General features: G+C 41.5%; 1 protein-coding gene across 2 annotated transcripts in view; it reads left to right on the top strand.

The window, feature by feature from the left end:
• Window positions 1–19,869, top strand: part of LOC134537515 (stAR-related lipid transfer protein 13-like) — a 525,855-nt gene that overhangs the window by 185,341 nt on the left and 320,645 nt on the right. For both annotated transcript variants that reach the window (XM_063378028.1, XM_063378029.1), the window contains exons 6-8: window positions 790–983; window positions 3,534–4,015; window positions 8,770–8,812. In XM_063378028.1, coding sequence (XP_063234098.1) covers window positions 790–983; window positions 3,534–4,015; window positions 8,770–8,812 — 719 coding nt within the window. The remainder of the gene's footprint in view (window positions 1–789; window positions 984–3,533; window positions 4,016–8,769; window positions 8,813–19,869) is intronic.

Raw genomic sequence — 19,869 nt, forward strand, 5'->3', positions numbered from 1 at the left:
ATATGTATTAATTTTATAATTGCAATATCAAGTTTTAAGAAAGTTAGGATTATTGTTTATGGTAGATTTTAAACTTTTTTTTTGTAATATTAATTTTGCTATTGTGTGTATTAATTTATTTTTAATTAAATGTCTAATTTGTAAAAAAAATACAATTTTGTTCATAATATTATATGTGATTTTTTTTAAATATTTTATTTTCTAATATTTATTTAGTTTGCGTTGTTTGCTGTTATGTAGGCTACTTAATTTACTTTTTTATTTTATCCGGTAAAAGGCGAGTGTCTTACACTTAGATCACATAAACGTTTACAAAGTCGTTACATATAAATTATAACTAGGGCCATGCATATTTCCCGAAAAGATCTGAGCACTTACTATACTGCATCAAGGTATACCCGCACCTATGGTTTGTGGTTTCTTCCTTGTGATTGGCGGCCGTCTGCGAGAGAAGTCGTTGCCTTATTTGACCGGGGCCACTCAGGATCCCTTGACTTCAGAATTGAATCACGGTGGTTGGTGTTGTGACAATCGACATGTACCTGGGTAGAAACTCGCCGAAGCACAGACGATGCTATAGTGTTTTTAACTTTCATCTAGTCTCGAAATCTTTTCGCGAAATCTGAATGCCCCTAATTATAACCAACCGAAACTTATATGACCTTAATAAAATCTATAGCCAAGAAAATATCGTGACTGCAATTTGCTTGGCTAAGCGGCAGGCACTTGAAATAAATGGGTGGGGAGGATGGAATGAGTGTAAGAAGTGGGGGGTGTGTGCTCTTGCAGGTCGACGACCTCCTCGGGCGAAGCGGCCGTGTTCCCGGCGCTGCGGGACCGCTCCAGCTCGCGCGACTCGCTGTCCGACTCGCCGCTGGGCTCGCCCGAGTCGCCCGAGTCGCCCGAGTCGCCCGAGTCGCCCGACCGCGACGAGCCCGAGTCGGGCATCGGCACGGCCTCGCCGCCGCGGTCCAAGTCCGCCGGTCAGTGCAGTGCGCGAACCAACAAGAGATTCATTGAGCCCGAGTCCATGACGCCCGAATATTCTCGCATTCGTCCCTATTCAGATTTTTTTTTTGACGTGACAACGTCTAATAAATCGATGAACGCCGGCTGCACGCACGAAAAAAATGTGTCACGTTACGCGCATTGTCCCGTTACGCGGTGTCCCGTTACGCTCATTGTACGCTTGCGCCGCATCTATCTCTCTCTCTTCCACTCGATTGGAACAACCGTCGATTTGACTTTTTTCGAGGCACATTAAACTTGAAACACTCCTGTTCGTTTCCTACTTATCCCATCATCGTCCTATCCTTAACAGAATAGCAAAGATTGGAAGAAGTTAAATAGCAAACACGTATAAAAGTTATATAGTTAAAATAATCTCTTCGTTAAAGTAATAAACATATTTGAATTAACGAGTGCAAATAAAAGTAAAATTATCAATTAAATTGTAGATTTATTGCACTCTTTCTTTGTATCCATACAAAATAGTGATAATTCAATAAAAAATGATTCAATTTTATTCATAAAAGTATGCAATCATTTCATCAATGTTTTGTTATGACGTTGTCACGTTAAACTATCGTCCGTAAACCGACTTTACAGACAACCAATTTTTTTCTTAAATGTCTAACAAAATCCTAGCTGTCAGTAAACGGCATTTGACAGGAGTTACTTCAAGAACGTGACGGAAGTCAGGAACGTAAATGTTTAACAAGCACGGTGCTGCCATCTGTGGCGAATGGAGCGAACCAAATGTTTTACAAATACAAAAGGAAACTTTATTTTAACAATATGGATAGTATTTTAACGATATTCCTAGTCGAAATATTGATAATGAGCATTTAATAAAGTTACTAGTTTATGTTAACCTATCAGTGGCACTTTTATTAACATGTTTGTTGGTCTATTTGAGTTATATCTTACGCTATTTACGTTTAAAACTAATTTTATGCCAAAATATGAAGTAAGATTATGTACATACTATATAAATTCAAATTCCAAATCTAATGGATGTAGGGATGCATCAGTGAACGCTTGTAGGGATGCGTAAGTATTTCTTATGATAATTCGGAAGCAACGCAAAAAAATGGCTTCGTCCACTGCGATACTATTTTAGTGTATTTCTTATCTAAAGGTTTCATTAGACTACTATTCGGAAACAGCCTGCATTAATTCTCAGGAAATGTGTGCTTGTTTTTTATTCCTACCGCGAATTTGCATGAGCAAGCGGCGAACTTTGGGTATGTTCGGGGTCTCACTGGGGGTCAGTGAATCTTAGGCAGGTCAGTGGGGCTCCAGCCTTTGGAAATTCCAAGTTAAATTCTGAATTTTCCTGTTGGGGTTTCCGTTTATTAAAACTGAAAACAGTTACACCCGTCGGTGTTGTGAATATATTGTTATCTGCCGTGTTGTGTATCTCTATGCCTATGCCTAATTTATTGTACATTTTGGTATATTTTTAATGCATAAAATTTATTTATTTTAAAATACAACTTATATAAAATATTTGAATGTGTAATGATGTAAAGTAAATGTGTAATCTACATGTCACCACCATGTTATTAAATCAAATTTGCAAGAATCCTCTTTAGAAAAGGTTTCTGTTTCTTCACGTACATTGAAGTCACCAGATTTGTAACACAGTCGGGGTGACTTGTCATTCTTCTGTACCCTTGGCAGTAGGGACACGACGCAACTTACTGGTTCTTTTGACTCGCAGCGCCGGTTTCTCCCATCTTGCACCACGCCGCTTTGTTTCCTCCACCTGCAGTTAGTCGTGCTGACCAGGCGAATTACGTGAACCGCCAACGAGTATGGCCAGGTCTAAACCATCGAATTTTCCTTCGGAAGCTACTAGGCTGACGTCTTATGTCCGCATGCAACGTTTCATTCAGGGAGCGACTTCATGATCCGACTGCAGTCTGCGCCTGAAAGGTTGGCAACTCGCTATCAATGCGAGACATGCTAGTAAGGGTTCTTCAGGCTGATTTAGTGCGTGCTCCCATGAACCAACATGTTCAATTTTTTTTTCTCCCCTTCTCTAAAATTTAATAATTTCGTAGTTTAATAAATTTGAAGCTCTAAATTAGATTCAATACTTCAAAGTCATAAAATTATGTGGTTTTTCGTTGCTTTGGTATTTAAATAATAATAATAAATCACAATGTTATGTAACGTCATATAAACATAAAATACTCAGAAAATAAGAAAAAACAATTAGAAATAATTGAATGTCCTTAGATGAATTAAGTTAAGAAGAACAGTGATGGAACTAATTTAGTTCAAGAAACAAGATCAATCAGAGCAATTGGAGAAAAGCCAACCTGGTAGCGGCAACTACTTGCGATGAAACCGTGTCGGATTATCCCGGATTAAACTCGGATCTCCATGATGGGAATCGAGTGGCGTGACCACCACATCATTACGGCATTAATTTTAGGTACTATAAATATGTTTATTTTTTAGTAACTGTTGAAGGAGTTAACTGTCACTAACGAGTGTTCGGCTGGTGTTGTTTGACGTCGCAGCTCCCGGAGGCGGCGGGAACAAGCCGCGGCGCAAGGAGACGTGGGAGCGGCTGCGCCGCCGCAGCGCCGCCGCCGCCGGTCGGCCGCCCCCGGCCCACCCCCGCCCCCGCGCCGCCGCCGCCGCCGCCCAGGACGTGTGGGTGCGGCGCGAGAGTGTCGAGACACAGACGACGGCGTCGTTCGCGCGCGCGGACTCGTCGAGCGGGGTGGAGGACGCGGCCGCCCCCGAAGACGACGACGAGGATGAGGAGGATGACGAGGAGGAGTCTGACGAGCGGGGGCGGGCGTTGGCCGCGCCGCCCCCCGGCCGCCGCCCCGCGCGGCCGCGCTGCCTGCCGCTGAGGCCCGTGCGCGGGTTCAACACGCCGCCCAAGCTGTCGCCGACGGCGGCCGTCGACCTGGGGAACAAGTCCTCGTCGGCGCCGCTGCTGGCGAAGCAGCGGGCCTCGCCCTGCGGGACTGACGCCGCCGCCAAGAAGAGGGTGAGCGCTCAGACCTCCCCGCCCTGAAAATCTTTATATATATATATATATATTTCTTGTGTTCGTGTGTATGTCACTGAACTCCTCCTAGACGGCTGGACCGATTTTGATGAAAATTTTTTGTGTGTTCACGGGGATTCGAGGATGGTTTAGATTCACAATTGGATATTTTATCTCGATTCTGAGTTAAGAAAAAACTAAAAAAAAAAAACACGCTTTAAAAGCAAAAAAAAACTTAAGTATTGTTGATAATTAGCCTCCTTGGCAACGGGCTTTTGCATTGTTGTTGCCTTCTGCGTAACCATGGGAAAGGTTTTTGGTAACGGCAGTGGCGTGCCCAAGAGGAGGGGTATGTATAATGAGAAGATACAAAATGTCCAGCGTAGAAATACTTACCGCCATATCCATATCTCACAAAAAGTACATTTGGGCAGGACAGTGTCTGTCGGGTCCGCTAGAAAGATATATATAGAGAGTTATAGAGATATACATAGAGAGATAGAGAATTAGAGAGATAAAGAGAGATGCTTAGTATACGTTTAAAAAATTAAAAAATTGATTGAGGCATTGCAACGCATGCCGGGCATTATCTAGTCACATTATAATAATAATTACAGACCGGAAAAATTCGCGGATTCGTTTCGGAGATGGGCTAGAAAGTCAAACACATACACCTCTTAGATGATTTTGCTATTGGATTACTGTTCATCTGGACGAATCTCCAACCGATTATAAACCTCCGACCAAAGAAAGATCGAATCACAGACGAACCAGCTGATACGACTTTACAAGTCGGCAGCCAATGAAGTGGCGTTATTTGGCCGAGTGTAGAGGGAAATGTGCAGCCTATCCTGAAAGCCATTGAAACCGCGAATTTTTCCGGTCTCTAATAATAATTTATTTCCCCCTTGTTTTACACTTTGTTAACAAATAATCGCTTAATTGACCAGGAAATTTAGCACTCACGAAAGCAAGCTTGTACGCGAGTGGCATCTAGTCACTTCAAATTACATGCGGTATTTCGATGATTGTAAACATTTGTAAATGTATAATAACTGAGAAATAAATATATATAAAATATAACCTAAGAAACCTTACATTAGTTTTATAAAGATGAAAGTCAAAAAGAGCAATTTATTAAAATTCAATATAAGGTTTAAACAAAAAAACGTATAAATTATAACATTGTTACATGAATAAATAAAAATATAATTAATTAAAAATTAGTATTTTAATATTTTATCATCATAATCTCACTCTTATGGCGGTATTCCAAGACGTACTGCCTAGTTGGTACACAATAGTAACCCAACTCGCAGGCCGTATTCCAGAACGTTTCCAAACCGAACCCCAGTAAAGAGAAAAAAAAATTCAGCAACCATTTTAATAAACGGTGCCCCTGCGCGAGGCTATAAACTGGCTTCAACGCATTCTACCAGACGTTTCGCAACCTTCGATACAAATGTTACGGGGAAAAAAAATACTGGAGATAGCAGAAATACTGGAGATAGCAGCACCATCGCACAAAAATAGAAACGCCCTTTCTAATTTTTCGAGTACTTTTAACGTTGCGATTATGTCTTGTTATAACCATTAGAAGTGTACAAAATGTATTCTACGATAGTTTCGGTATCATAAAGTTTCATTTGACACACCAATAGCCTACGCTTGGAACGTCCCTCGATGATCACAAAATTAAATATTCACAAGTTAATGGCGCAAGAGGCAGGTCCGCCATCTACGCGAATCAACGAAAAAAGTGAGCTCTGCGCATTCGCGGAGTTTGGGCAACAGATTGTCAATGAATAGGACACTAAATATGTTCCCCAAAAAAATTATTTACCGGCCGTGTCCTATCGTGCACTAGGAATGCTACAGATGTAACATATTCAACACCTATAAATAGGGGCATGCAGATTTCGCGAAAAGATTTTGAGACTAGATGAAAGTTAAAAAACTATAGCTTCGTCTGTGTTTCGTGATTGGGTGAGTTTCTCCCAGGTACATATCGATCGTGACAACACCAATCACAGTGATTCAGTGCGGAAGTAAAAGGATCCTGAGTGGCCCCGGTCAAATAAGGCAACGACTTCTCTCGCAGACGGCCGCCAATCACAAGGAAGAAACCACAGGTGCGGGTATACCTTGTTGCAGTCTAATAAGTGTTCAGATCTTTTCGCTAAAAATGCCTGCCCCTACTTATGAACCCTAATTTTTGTGTCTTGGAATACCGGCCTTATAAATATTTTCACCGCAAAATTACTAAAAAAATTGTTTAATAATAAAGTCATAATTTTTTAGCGAAAAATCCGTTCGCTCATTAGAATAATGGAAAATAATGTCCGCACTAGCAACTGTTTCCTTGTGATTGGCTCCCGTCTGCAAGAGAAGCCATCGCCCTATTTGTACCAGGATTCCGCACTGTATCGCAATGATTGGTGTGACATTAGACATTACCCTCAAATAAACCCAGCCAACCACGAACCATGCTAAAAAGTTTTAGCTAACAGCTGGTCTGAAAATCTTTTCGTTAAAAATACATGGCCATATTCATTAAATATCCACAGATAGTTGTTCCAAACTTATGGGGTTTCTTCGTAGTTTTAGGTGCAAGTCTTCTGAGGTTACTTTCTTTTAACATGGACTTGCAATAATCATCTTATTAGCTTTAACAAAACTCACAATAACATGTTAAACCAACAGCAAACATATACTCCTTCCTTCCACGTGACTGTTAATCCTGTTTTCAATAGATCACAGAACTTGTAATTTACTTCACTGTTAGAAAGTTTTTGCGCTATTTTAATGCAAATTCTACCATTCTGTTACTGCCACAAAGTGACTTTTTGTTATAACAAGCAATTATGATCTGGCCAGGAGCGTACACACAATTTAATTTCGCATGCGTGCGTGTGTGTGTGTTGGGGGGGGGGGGGGGATATCACTTTGCCCGCTGTTTTCTTTAAAATTCTTTCCATTTGTTGGTAAGAACGGTAGATTTTTTAAAGATTTCTAGGGAAATTGGATGTGTACAGTTCTGTCGAAAAAGGGTGAAATCTCCTGTGCTCGAGTATTTGGGAGGGAGGGGGTGAGGAGGTTCCAGTTAAGTTTAGAAATATTTTTTAATACGTATGTTTACCCTGATAGTAGGACAGAAAATTATAAGTCTATTGTTTATAAAATCCATGGGAAATATAAGTTATGCGATTAGCCTAGATCACCATTTATGGCCTTAGTAATATTTAATATTTAGATATATATTATTTAAATTTGGGTTTGAAAAAATTGTATAAATTGTAACGGCACGGGATATCGACAAAAGTTTTGCATCCGAGCCCTTCTCTTGACGGTCCTGGATATATCCGCCCATCCTCTGACTCCCTTGAGCATGCTCTTGGTTTTGGCAGAACCAAGAATATTTAAAGGGTTGAAAATTGCTCGCCGGGTGGCACATTTCTGAACAGGAGTAGACAGAAAATTTCGAACGGCCTTCGGTAACGCCACTATCGATCATCGGGCGGCGAATACCTGGCTGCATTTACGTTTTCTAACAAGCATGGTAAAGCTTATCATCTTTTTCTTGTTCAACTGCAAACTACACAATTAGCTTCCATACATTTAACGCTGGGAGGATGGTCACGAGGATAGCTGTCTTACTTTCCCATTTTCTCCTCCCCTCCTCCTCCAATTCCTCTGTGCAAGCCATCATTTCTCCCTCCCCTCTGACGCGCGGAGCCTTGCACGCTATTGGATTTACGGCCGTGACGTCTTTGCGGGATCCATGACGTCAGTGATAGAGAGAGAGAGAGAGACAGAGACAGAGACAGAGACAGAGATAGATGGAGTGCACGTGCGGGCTGTCGAGTATTTGTGTCAGAGAGGATTCTAAACGGCTCGCGGATTAAAATTAACCATTGTTAAAACTGGTACAGCATATACGCTTTGTGGAAGTGCGTCGTTAACGAACTGCGAGTTAATTGTTCGTGTACTGTTTGGACTACGCGGGCTTACGATCAAAGGAAAAAAAACCGTTGGTAAAAAAAAGGGTGTGTCGACCGACATCCGCACCGCCGGCTTCTCTCCTTCAACGACCCCCAGATGGCGACGTGGCGTTAATGCCTATTCCAATCGAAATCCGTAATGAAACGTTAGTCATTACATTATAATGACGTCAAGGGTATTGTGTTGCGTTCAGCACCGACGAACACGGTTTTGTTATACCTGGCGATGGTGGGGTAGAGAGTGACTTCAACTGCTGTCACAGGCCTGCCCTCTCCTGACGGTTTCTATCTCCATGCTCTATCCATTGACGATCACGTAGGGGCAGGCATTTTTCGCGAAAAGATCTGAACACTTATGAGACTGAACGAGGTATACCCGCAGCTATGGTTTCTTCCTTGTGATTGGCAGCCGTCTAGCGAGAGAAGTTGTTGCCTTATTTGACCTGGGCCACTCAGGACGCGTTTACTTCCGCACTGATTCACTGTGATTGGTGTTGTAACAATCGACATGTATCTGACAGAAACTCACCCGATCACGAAACACAGACGATGCTATAGTGTTTTTATACTTTCATCTAGTCTCGAAATCTTTTCGCGAAATCTGCATGCCCCTAAACGATCAGCTTCGTTCCCAATTCCACCCACTTGGAACCACACCTCTAGTTAGGGCAGTGAGCAGAATGGGGGGAAGACAATTCCGGCGATGCCCTCTCTAGTTCTCAGACACGTGACAGTGGTTCTTCCTTGTTACAGGTCACGAAGCAGCCCCGCTCGCAGTCCGAGAGACATATCTCAGGTGAGTGAGGCGCCTGGTTTCCTTATCGCTCCGGCTTTTTGGCTTTCGAAACAGAATTCGGAAAAATAGTGTGTTTTAAATAATCGATTTCAAAAAAAAATCGATTCAATAAAAGTGAAATCCTATTACGTAATTAAAATCTGAGAACTTGTTTTATACTTCGTGATGCATGTTTTTACTTGCATACGTAATCTTTTGAGTAATTTTTTTTAAAAAAATCCTGAATTACCATCCATTCATGGCCATTTTATCGCATCGTTATCTCTGAGCGCATAAAAATCATAAATGGATGTAATGTTTCTGTTGTGTTTATTATATATTCCCTCCCACCCTTGCTCTACTTTGAATAATTAAATTGTAACAGAAGCGCATGCCTGGACACCAAAAATTGTGAGTGAACGCAGGTTTCATTTGTTTGCGTCAGTTTGCTTTCGACGATTCTTCACAAGTTAAAGCTGGCGTGGCCGCGTTGTTTTTCCGGAGCCTTCCTTGTTTCGCGGGTTCTATTCCGCCTTTCGTTCCCGTTCAGATGTCCAGCAGAAGATGCAGTCGACGTGCTGCGGGTGTTTGAGGTAGGGGAGGGGGGGGTACTAACTATGAGAGGCTGAGAAAACCCATCCCAGGATCGTTTTCCTGTGGTTGACTCAAGAGGAATCCCCCATCCAAACAAGTATCACGAGGCGTTCAACCAGGTGTGTCACATATCCGCGACTCCCCCGGAACAACCCAGACAGGGCCGCAACTAGTCTCTGACACCCGGGGCATGAATGGATTCATGCGGCCCCCCCCCCCCTCATATTTTGCACATACCACACCACTAAAGCGGGGGGTGGTCCGTTGTTAATGTTGAACATACAAGCTTGCTTTCGTGAGTGCTAAATGTCCTGGTTAATTAAGTGAATATTGTCAACAAAGTGTAAAAAAAAAAAAAAGGGAAATAAATTATTATTATTATTATTACTTAACATTTTTCTCAGAGTAATTTAAAATAAATATGTTGAGACGTTATATTGTAAATCAGATTAGACATTCCTGGCATGCAAATTAAAAAAAAAAACCTTTTTACCAGTTACCCAGTTGTAGTAGGAATTAAAATGCAAGCGATTTCGGCGCAACCCACAGCTTTGCGTCCGGGGCGTATGTCCCGCTTGCCCCCCCCCCCCCCTTAGTTGCGGCCCTGAACCCAGAGAGCCCTGTGATGCGGCCGTGGCACCAGCTCTCGAGGCAAGGTCGGCACCTGGCGTCCGCCCTTCACAACCCTTCCAGACGTGCTCCGAGCGACCAGAGCCGTCGGTAGATCTCGACGGTGATGCTTCGATCGGCGGAGTCGGCGACGGGGGAGAACGATGATCGGTCTGCGTGGTCCGTCAGTCTATGTGGCGGTCCCAGCAGCAGGCCCCGGTCCTGGAATAGCCTCGTCGACCCCCTTCCCCCCCCCCACCCCCCGCCCTGGACCTCGGGCGCTGACGCGTGGCCCTGGCACAGAGCAGCGCACCGCGCAGAAGCGCAGACGGCTGCCGGGATGAGGCCGGGACCACACAGACAGCTGCGCCAGTCGGGCCAGACGGGATAAGTCCATCTAGCTCGCGACGTCGGGAGAGACGCGCATGCCGTGGGATTAAGAGTGATGATCCCGACGATGATGAGTCTAGAGACCTGCAAAATTCGCGGGTTCAAATACCTCCAGGATAGACTCTACTAGAGAGGTGCCCCCCCCCCAAACACTATGACTCACCCCCCTAACCTAATGATGCGCCCCCCCCCCCCCCGAAATTTTTTATGCCATTTTCTCAATGATTTACTCAATTATTTTATAATATACTTTTTTAGTATTATATTTTATCACATTTTGCATTAATTAAAACTGATTTTCTAATAATAATTTTGGTCATATCAGGTAATATTTCCATCCTGAACCGACAGATGCCAAACTGCTTTTGTTGAGGAAAGTGCGGGGTTGCCAATTTGATTTACAAGATCCCTTTCAATTATCAAAGCACCAGAAACGTATTTTCACATTAGAAGCTATAATTATGTTAATAATATATACATTTTTCTCGTCTTTTAACCAACCCCCCCCCCCCCCCCCCCGCCAGAAATTTTAATGACGCAGTCTGCGTCGTTATCCCCCCCTTGTGGGCACCCCTGTCTACTACACTCTACACACTCGGGCAAATGAGCCACCTGTTCATTGGCTGCTGACTTGTGAGTCGTCTCGACCGGGTGGCCCGTGATTCGACACTTCTATGAGTGAGGGTCTCTAATTGGCCCTCAGTCCTCCAGATTAACAGTGAACCAATTGCAGAAGCAGCGCTAAGGTATAATTATTTGAATTGTAGCATATCACGAAATGAATCCCCGAATTTTGCAGGTCTCATCATTGATGACATTGTGCTGGTTCTGACAGTATGTAAACGTAATAAAATAAATTAATAAAATTGGGGTTCATGAATTTAATTTAAAAAATAAAATAATAGAAAATATTTCATCATTTCATGAAGCAGTTACTGGTGAGGACGAAACCAGATTTATGGAGTGTTTCAGGATAAATTCAACTCAGTTTGATAGCATCCTCTTTGGAATCAAATCCCAGGCATTGTCCTGCATATCCTGCCTTATTCCAACGTATTATTCCATAAACATGGATATTTTCGTAATCTTTCAATTAACTTTTCCGTCGACTTGACTGTTCAAAGCAAATACTAAATCTTAAGTTTCAGGTACAAAATCACGCAGTTCTGTAACTTTGCTTGGCCAAAAAAATTGTAAAAAAGAATTTGTTTTTCTGATAAATAATTTTATATATATATATAACTTTTTAAGGAAGCTCTTAAACAACGTTGAATGTAAATACAAAATATCTCAACATTTATGGTTTGCATCACTTCAGCTCATAATTATTGTTTAAACACAAACATTGTTTAACTTGTAAGGTTCTTAAAGACGTAATTTTCACGAGAGCTATAAAAAATGTTCCGCAGGAAATTTTTGCGTAGTTAGCTGTTGGATAAATCAGTTTGTGAAAAGTGTAAAGAATTTTTGAAGTTTTATTCAAAAATAAAAAAATTCATAAATTTTACTCAGAGCGATTATAATTATTTTGTGAATAAGCCAGTTTCATTTAACATTATTCCGTTCCATACCGAGCCTATCATTGATAATGATCCTAACGAATTTTGTCGATACGTTAATTAATTTTAACTGTGATAATGTTTGTTAAAAGTAAAACCATCCAATTCACCAATATGTTCCTGTTTTAAAATGTGAAACGCAAGACAGAACGGATTCATGTGAAAAACTCTGAAATAAAACTTTTTATAGGGCTTTGTTAGGTTTAACTATTGCTACTGGCTATCTGACAATCTAATTGGGAACAACCTACTTTTAAAAAAAACACACACACATTAAATTCTTCTGAGTTTACGGGCGGTGATTTTTTTTCAATGTTTGATTTTGATGTTTTTGGTGGACTGCACCCGCCGTGTTATTTATTTTTTGTTGCTTATATAAGGTTTTTATGAACAAATATTTCGAAAACGAGACTGAAGAAGCTGCTGTATGCGATACCCAACTGTGAAAAACACATAAAAGAACTTATTTTGTCAGAGGCACTGACACAAGTGGTCAGATGAATACTTTATTTACGGATACGTACATGTCTCTTTTTTACGAAAACACGTAACGAACAGGAACGTACCTTACGGAGAAAAAAAAATGCTATAAACCACTAAATAAAATGCATATATAGTTGAGTATCCGAAGGCATTGGCCCAGATAAAATAATTTGAATGCATTTACAATAACCCAACATGGTGCCCCTCTATACCAGGGTGATCATAAATTAATTTGCGATGGCCTGTTGCAAAAAAAATGACGAGCCGATTTGTCATGTCGTGTGTGGTCTTTTAGTATCAACAATTTACAGCCATTCCTTTTTTTTTTGTTACCATACCTGATTTGATGTAATTTTAGTTTATAATTACGGCGCTCTTCCTGTGGCTATTGGAAAGTAGGTGGTTAGTTTGAGAATCGTGAAACGACGTGTTGTTCGGTTTGTGTAATTGATTCAGCAGCGTGGCCGGGTTGTCGTGGACCGGGGACCAGGGGTTGGCCGGGTCTGTCCCGGACAGCAGACGGGGCTAGCGGTCGACCCAGAACTGTCCGTCACGAACAGAGCGTGCGAGTTGCCGGTACTTCGTAACAACGTGGTTTCCCCCTCCCCCTGAACGAGCGCTACAGGGCGAGTCTGGTCTCATGGCGAGCGGGACGGGACGACAGGCAGCCCGCGCGGCGGCGGTGCGCTGCGGGGTTGCCTACGCGCCGACCCGCAGGCGCCACCTGCCCCACTTAGCACCACCCGGACCACCCGGACCACCCGGACCACCCGGACCACCCGGACCACCCGGACCACGCAGGTACATTACAAGGGATCGAGGGAGCAGTATCGTTCATTATATTTCTTCTAGTATCTCGGGTCGTTGCATTTTTATTTTAGTAAATTCATAAAATAACAATGTTTATTTATGAAAGGCTATTTTTTTAATTAAACTTCTTTGCTTAGGGGGGGGGGGGGGCGGCTGCAATTTTCGAGCGTTACGAAAATTCCGATCGCACGAGGGGAATAGTTAAGTACGTCGTGGGGGATCCGGAAGAAGAAGAGAGTACGTCAGCAGTGATGCCACACCAACGCATGCACTAGCGGTAGAAGACGGAGAAAAAAAAAGGGGGTGGGTGTTAGGTACGTAACGTAGAATGCTGTATGCTTGTTGTAAAGGCCGGATGAGTAGACGGCAGGGGTGAGGTAGAAATGACGCAGCAGCGAAGCTGCGGAATTCTCGTAACGTGCTTATATCTGTACACTTCTCAGAATTATTTTTATTTTTGAATGAAAGAATAGTAGTATTTAATGGTTCCTCCTGACGCAGGATCCAGAATCCGGAATGTTGATTGTGGACGACAAAAGTATCCAAGAAAATTTTTATAATACTACCAGAAATATATTGTAACATTGTACAACACATGTCTGTGGTTTTTTTTGTATATGATATGAAATACGTTTTTCGAGGTAATATTGAGTATTTCTTTAAAAAAAATAGCCACATAATTTTTTTTTAAATAATGTTGCATTAAATTATATCTTTTAAACCACGGAAAAAATAATTATTCTTTAATTAGACTTTTTTATTACGCTTATCAATGTGCGCAGTTAATACTGGAAATGAAACTCAAGAGAAACGGTTTACACATTGCTCAATTATTGGAGGTACTGGGACAACACAAAAGAATACCTGTAAGAATCCGAACTCGAGTATTACGGCAAACACCAGTTTGTAGTGACACAGTTGTTTGTTTTCAGGTAAACGTACAAATTAAAAAAAAAAGTCAGCTACTTTACGGGATGTATTTGTGTTCCAATTACAAAAAAAAAATGGGGTGTGGCTGTGTCATGGACACGGCCGTGTGTTGTACGCGGATACGTGTACGTAACAGGTAATGTTTTCTATACTAAATATAAAATACGCTATTTTATGTATGTTATAATAATGTTTCAACACTAAGAAGTCCTTCGGGTTTCCATTTTTGTATTTTAACACCATATATATTCACTGTAACTATTTTACACTAATGTTTTAAGTATGCAATCGCTAGATTGACTATTGAAACTTAAAAAACGAACATCGTAGCTTCTCCGAGTCTAAAGTTACACTAAATGGAAATATCGAAACTCAGCATAATGACATCAAAATGGCGGCGCTTTCCCCTCCACCGCGCACTATGCGTCACAGTCCTCGTGTAGCGTGACGAGTTGTTTGATTGTCCAGTGGTGTAATTAATTTTTTGGATGGAGATGATAGATGTGTAGCTGCAACACCAAACTTTATCCCCCGATGAAGTAGCTTGGCTTCTGGGTTGTAGCCGTGTTCCTTGGCGGATAATTCACCGACGTTTCGGTCGACATTGCAGTCTTCATCATCAGGGATCAGTTACCACTCATCAGTATGTAACTGCTCCCTGATGATGGCGACTGCAATGTCGACCGAAACGTCGGTGAATTATCCGCCAAGGAACACGGCTACAACCCAGAATGAAGCTAAGCTACTTCAGACAACGGCCGCGAAAGCCTGCGCACATAATTGTATCCCGCAGGTTTTGTTATTAATTCCTTTTTTTTTAATTGCCTCCCAATATGTAGAGACCGGAAAAATTCGCGGATTCATTTCGCGATACGCTAGAATTCAAATACATTTACCTTTAATCTGGACGAATCTCAACCAGTTATAAACCCTCAACCAAAGAAATATCGTATCACAGGCAAACTAGTTGAGACGACTCACAAGTCAGCAGCCAATGGAAAAGGCGTTATTTTCCCGAGTATACTGAGGTCTGTGTAGTCTATCCTGAAGGTCATCGAAACCGCGAATTTTTCCAGTCCGTACCAATATGGAAGCAATTTCAAAGACGTGTTCACGTCAGACAGCAGAGTGTCGGATGCCCCGGATGCCCCGGATGCCCCGGATGCCCCGGATGCGAGGGTTCCCGGCGGCGGCGGCCGCCCCCCGGTCGCCGCAGGTCGCCTTGCCCCCGCCGCCAGATGCAACAAACACCCCGCACCCCGCACCGGCTCGTAAAGCGCGGCGCTTCCTCCAGGCCCGCGCCTGTTTAAGGGTGTTCGCCACACCCTTCGACGAGACACTCCTGAACGTTACCAACAACTAATTGCATGTACACAGGGAAGGAAAAAAAACTGTGCGTTTTACAAAAGATCTTTTTTTTGAAAACCAACTGCAATAATTATTGTTAGATATTAAATTTATTTCAACAAAATTTTTAGACACTATTTATAAAGTTAAACAAAATTAAGAATGGATTCGTTAGCGTACATGGTAGTGAAGTTTTATTTAATTTCTTATTCCAACCCCAGGCTTTCCTTATCCTGTGCAATAATTTTTTGTATTATCAAAACTAGTTTCAGACAAATATTTAGATTAAAATTATATGATTTACAAACAATTCGAATGGATTTGATTGTGTACCTACTAACGGAGTTATTAATTTTTTTTTTGTCATTCAACCCTTGTTTATTCCTCCCCTTGCAGTAAAAATAGGCCGTAAACAATTATTTCAGACGAAAGTTGTAGATAATAATTCATTGTTTTACAATAAATTAGAAAGAATTTGATAGTGTACATGATGTGGAAATTATGAATTTATTTTTATTTCCACTCCGGTTTTTTCAATCCCTTGGAGAAATGGCTCATCTTATCAAAAATTGCGTCAGATAAAAATTATAAGATTTACAAATACATAATTTAAACGGATTCAATAGTGTGCATACTAAGGAAGGTTTAGAATTTTTAGTTCTCACACCCTAGTTTTTTCCACCTCTTGCAGTTATGGTTGGGCGTAGCAAAAATTTATTTGGACAAAGATTTTTGGTGTAACTCCTACGAGTTATAATACGTTCAAACGGGTGTGATATTCATCATAAATATGGGAATTATAGCGATTTTTAATTTAAAAAAAAACTCCATTTCTACCCTTTTGTTTGGATATTGCCCATTAACGACCGAGATTTTCCACTGACTAGATTTTATGTATCAATTTGGAAGTGATTTGGAAATTTTTTTTGTGGCTGTTATCGTGGCCATAAAATTTTATATATATATTTAATTTTATGGCCACGATAACAGCCACAAAATACATTTCCAAATCACTTCCAAATTGATACATAAAATCTAGTCAGTGGAAAATCTCGGTCGTTAATGGGCAATATCCAAACAAAAGGGTAGAAATGGAGTTTTTTTAAAATTAAAAATCGATATTATATATATATATAAATTTGAGTTGACGATGAAACGAAAAACTACATAAAAATTTCCGAAAGTCCCACCATGGTAACGGCTACAATAGGTAGTATTTCTTCGAAATCTACCTAAAACTTACAATAATCAAATTTTATCTAGATGTTAGAGAATAGTGCCACTATTATTTCTCGGGATATCTTGGGTAGCAAAGTAGTCATGAAGCATATATATATATATATATATATATATATATATGGTTCACGATGATTGGACTACAGAGTGCTTGACACGCCCTTGGTGACTCTTAGCCAGTTCTAAACAAGGAGAAGAAGTGGTTACCCAATCACATGCAACACGCCAAAGGACGAGACTTTGCCATCGTCCGATGAGGATTCTAAAAATACCGAAAAAGTTGATTCTACTGTGAAATGAAGATGCCCGGGGGGTCTGACAAGCAGCCAATAGAAGCGGAGCGGGCCTAAGGGGCCCCACCTCGTCAGGGGTGTATGTGAGTCAGTGAGGCAGGGGTGATAAGCGCGACGTTCGCTGGTGCTTCTAGCGCGGTGTCGCCTCTGGACTGGCGCGCAGTCTCATGACAACTGTGAAATTTGAGTGGTGACCGTAACATTATTTTGCGTAGAAATGAAGATAAAGATGTAACGCAAGTCCCTTAAGTTCTTTCAAGAATCTGTGTCGGTTTTTTTACGCCTAAAAATTACTCTGAAAACACGCGTTTTAGCCATTTTAACTATTCTAAAAAATACGGTTTGAAAACTTAATCCAAAATCAAAAGTACTATCTTCGGCCCTCAGCGAATTCCTAAAATGCTTTTCGTAAGCAGACCCCCGCTCGGATGTCTTTGGGTAGATTTGAAATCGCGTTGTTTTTGACGTGACAACGTCTAATAAATCGATGAACGCCGGCTGCACGCACGAAAAAAGTGTCCCGTTACGCACATTGTTCCGTTACGCTCATTGTACGCTTGCGCCGCATCTATATCTCTTCCACTCGACTGTTTATAAAGTGAAGTGAAAAGTTAATGTGGTTTTCATTGCTTATTACAAAATAAATTTCGGCAATAAAGGTTAACTATTCTTGCATTTTAAAATTCTGATTACTGGTTTAATTTCATGTATTAATTCTTTTATTATTAAAATAAAAATGATTCAATTTTATTCATAAAGTGTGCAATCGTTTCATCAAGGTTTCGTTATGACGTTGTCACGTTAAACTATCGTCCGTAAACCGACTTTACAGACAACCAATTTTTTTCCCTGGAGCTCCGCGCACCGGGTGTGTGTGTGTGTGTGTGTGTGTGTGTGCGCCCTTAAGCCCTCCCCGGCGGCTGTAAACACTGGCCGACGCGAGCGGCGCGAAGAGGCGGTTAGCGGTCGGCAGAGCGTGTCGCGGGTTGTTTCCCCAGCGCGACTTACGACCCAAACAAGAGCGCGCATGAGCGAGGGCTTAACGGCCCCCCCCCCCCCCGGTCGAACCAGGGGCTGACTCACGACCCGGCGAACCATCCCTGTCGTCGCGAGCTCTCCTCTCGGTCGCTGTCGACTCCGGCTGGTAGTGGCGGCCGGTTTAGCCCCGCTGACAAGGTGTGTGTGGCCTGCGAGAAATAAATTACGACACTTAACTCCGTCGACGGTTTACTGAAACGTACGTAAGTGGAGTTCGGGAAGGCTCCGCTACAGTGCTTTGCTACACCATGGTTCAATGATGATTAGTAGAGACCGGAAAAATTCGCGGGTTCATTTCGTGATAGGCTATACTCCAAACTCGTACACCTTTATGCTGAGTCAGCGATTGGACCACCGTTTATCTGAAGGACTCTAAGCCAATGAAAAACCTTAAACAAAAAACGTATCAAATCACAAGCATCCCAGTTGACGCGTGTCACGAGTTAGTATCCAATGAGCAGGTGAAATTTGTCCCAGTATATAGAATATTATGGAGTCTATCCTAGAGGTCATTCAAACCGCGAATTTTTCCGGTCTCTAATGATTAGTAGGGGCATGCATATTTCGCGAAAATATCCCGATGCTAGTCATAAATCATAAGTTGAGACAGGAAAAATGCGCGGGTTCAATGACCTTCAGGATATACTCCAATATCCTCTACACACTCGGGCAAATGCCAACTGTTCATTGGCTGCTGACTTGTGAGTCGTCTCGACTGGGTGGTCTGTGATTCGACACTTCTATGAGTGAGGGTCTCTAATTGGCCCTCAGTCATCCAGATTAACAGTGGACCACTGGCAGAAGCAACACTAAGGTATAATTATTTGAATTTTAGCATAACACGAAATGAATCCGCGAATTTTTCAGGTCTCTCTAGTTATAAGTTAAAACACTGTAGCATCGTCTTGTGTTTCGTGATTGGGTGAGTTTCTCTCGGGTACATGTCGATTGTTACAACACCAGTCACCGTAATTCAGTGCGGAAGCAAACGAGTCCTGAGGTAGCTCGGTCAAAAAAAGCAACGACTTCTCTCGCAGACGGCCGCCAATCACAAGGAAGAAACCTCTGGTGCGGGTATATCTTGTTGCAGTCTAATAGGCGTTTAGATTTATTCGCGAAAAATGCCTGCCCCTAATGATTAGGCATAATAGTGGGACTATTCTTTAACTTAAACATTAGTGATGTATTCTATTAGTTATTAATTACCGTGGCCAATATTCCTCCACTTTTTTTTCCTTGGGTTAACGCTAGGTCTCACAGGTAATTTTGATTTTGTTTCTTCATTTTCTCATCATTACTATTAGTGAAGGGCTGTTTCTGTTATTTGAACACGACAACTCCCTTTAATTTGGCGTTATGACATATTTTCTACAGATCTTCACTAAGTGTAAAATGTCTCGCAAATGATAATAATTAAGTAAGAATACTTGAACGACATTTGACGACTACTATATTACACTTGGTGGATATCTGCGGAAAACATATAGTGACATTACAACAAATTCAATGGAAGTATCTTTTAAAATTTCAGTACTGTAATTGTCTTTAAATACAGGATATCATAACAAAAAATGTTGGGTTATTTTTTATACCAGAAACTACTGAGGCAACATTCATTTGAAGTAATAAGCCTGATAGCCTGATCTTTTTAAAAAAGTTAGTGTCAAGTATGAACAAGTTGTGACTTGTCAAAATTAAATAATATAATTTTTACGTATGTGTACGAGTTGTGATGAAAATAATTATGCTTGATAATTTTATTACAAACAAAGTAATAGGCTTACATCAT

The sequence above is a fragment of the Bacillus rossius genome, chromosome 12 (genome assembly GCF_032445375.1).
Source record: "Bacillus rossius redtenbacheri isolate Brsri chromosome 12, Brsri_v3, whole genome shotgun sequence".
In the NCBI taxonomy this organism is placed as follows: Eukaryota; Metazoa; Arthropoda; class Insecta; order Phasmatodea; family Bacillidae; genus Bacillus; species Bacillus rossius.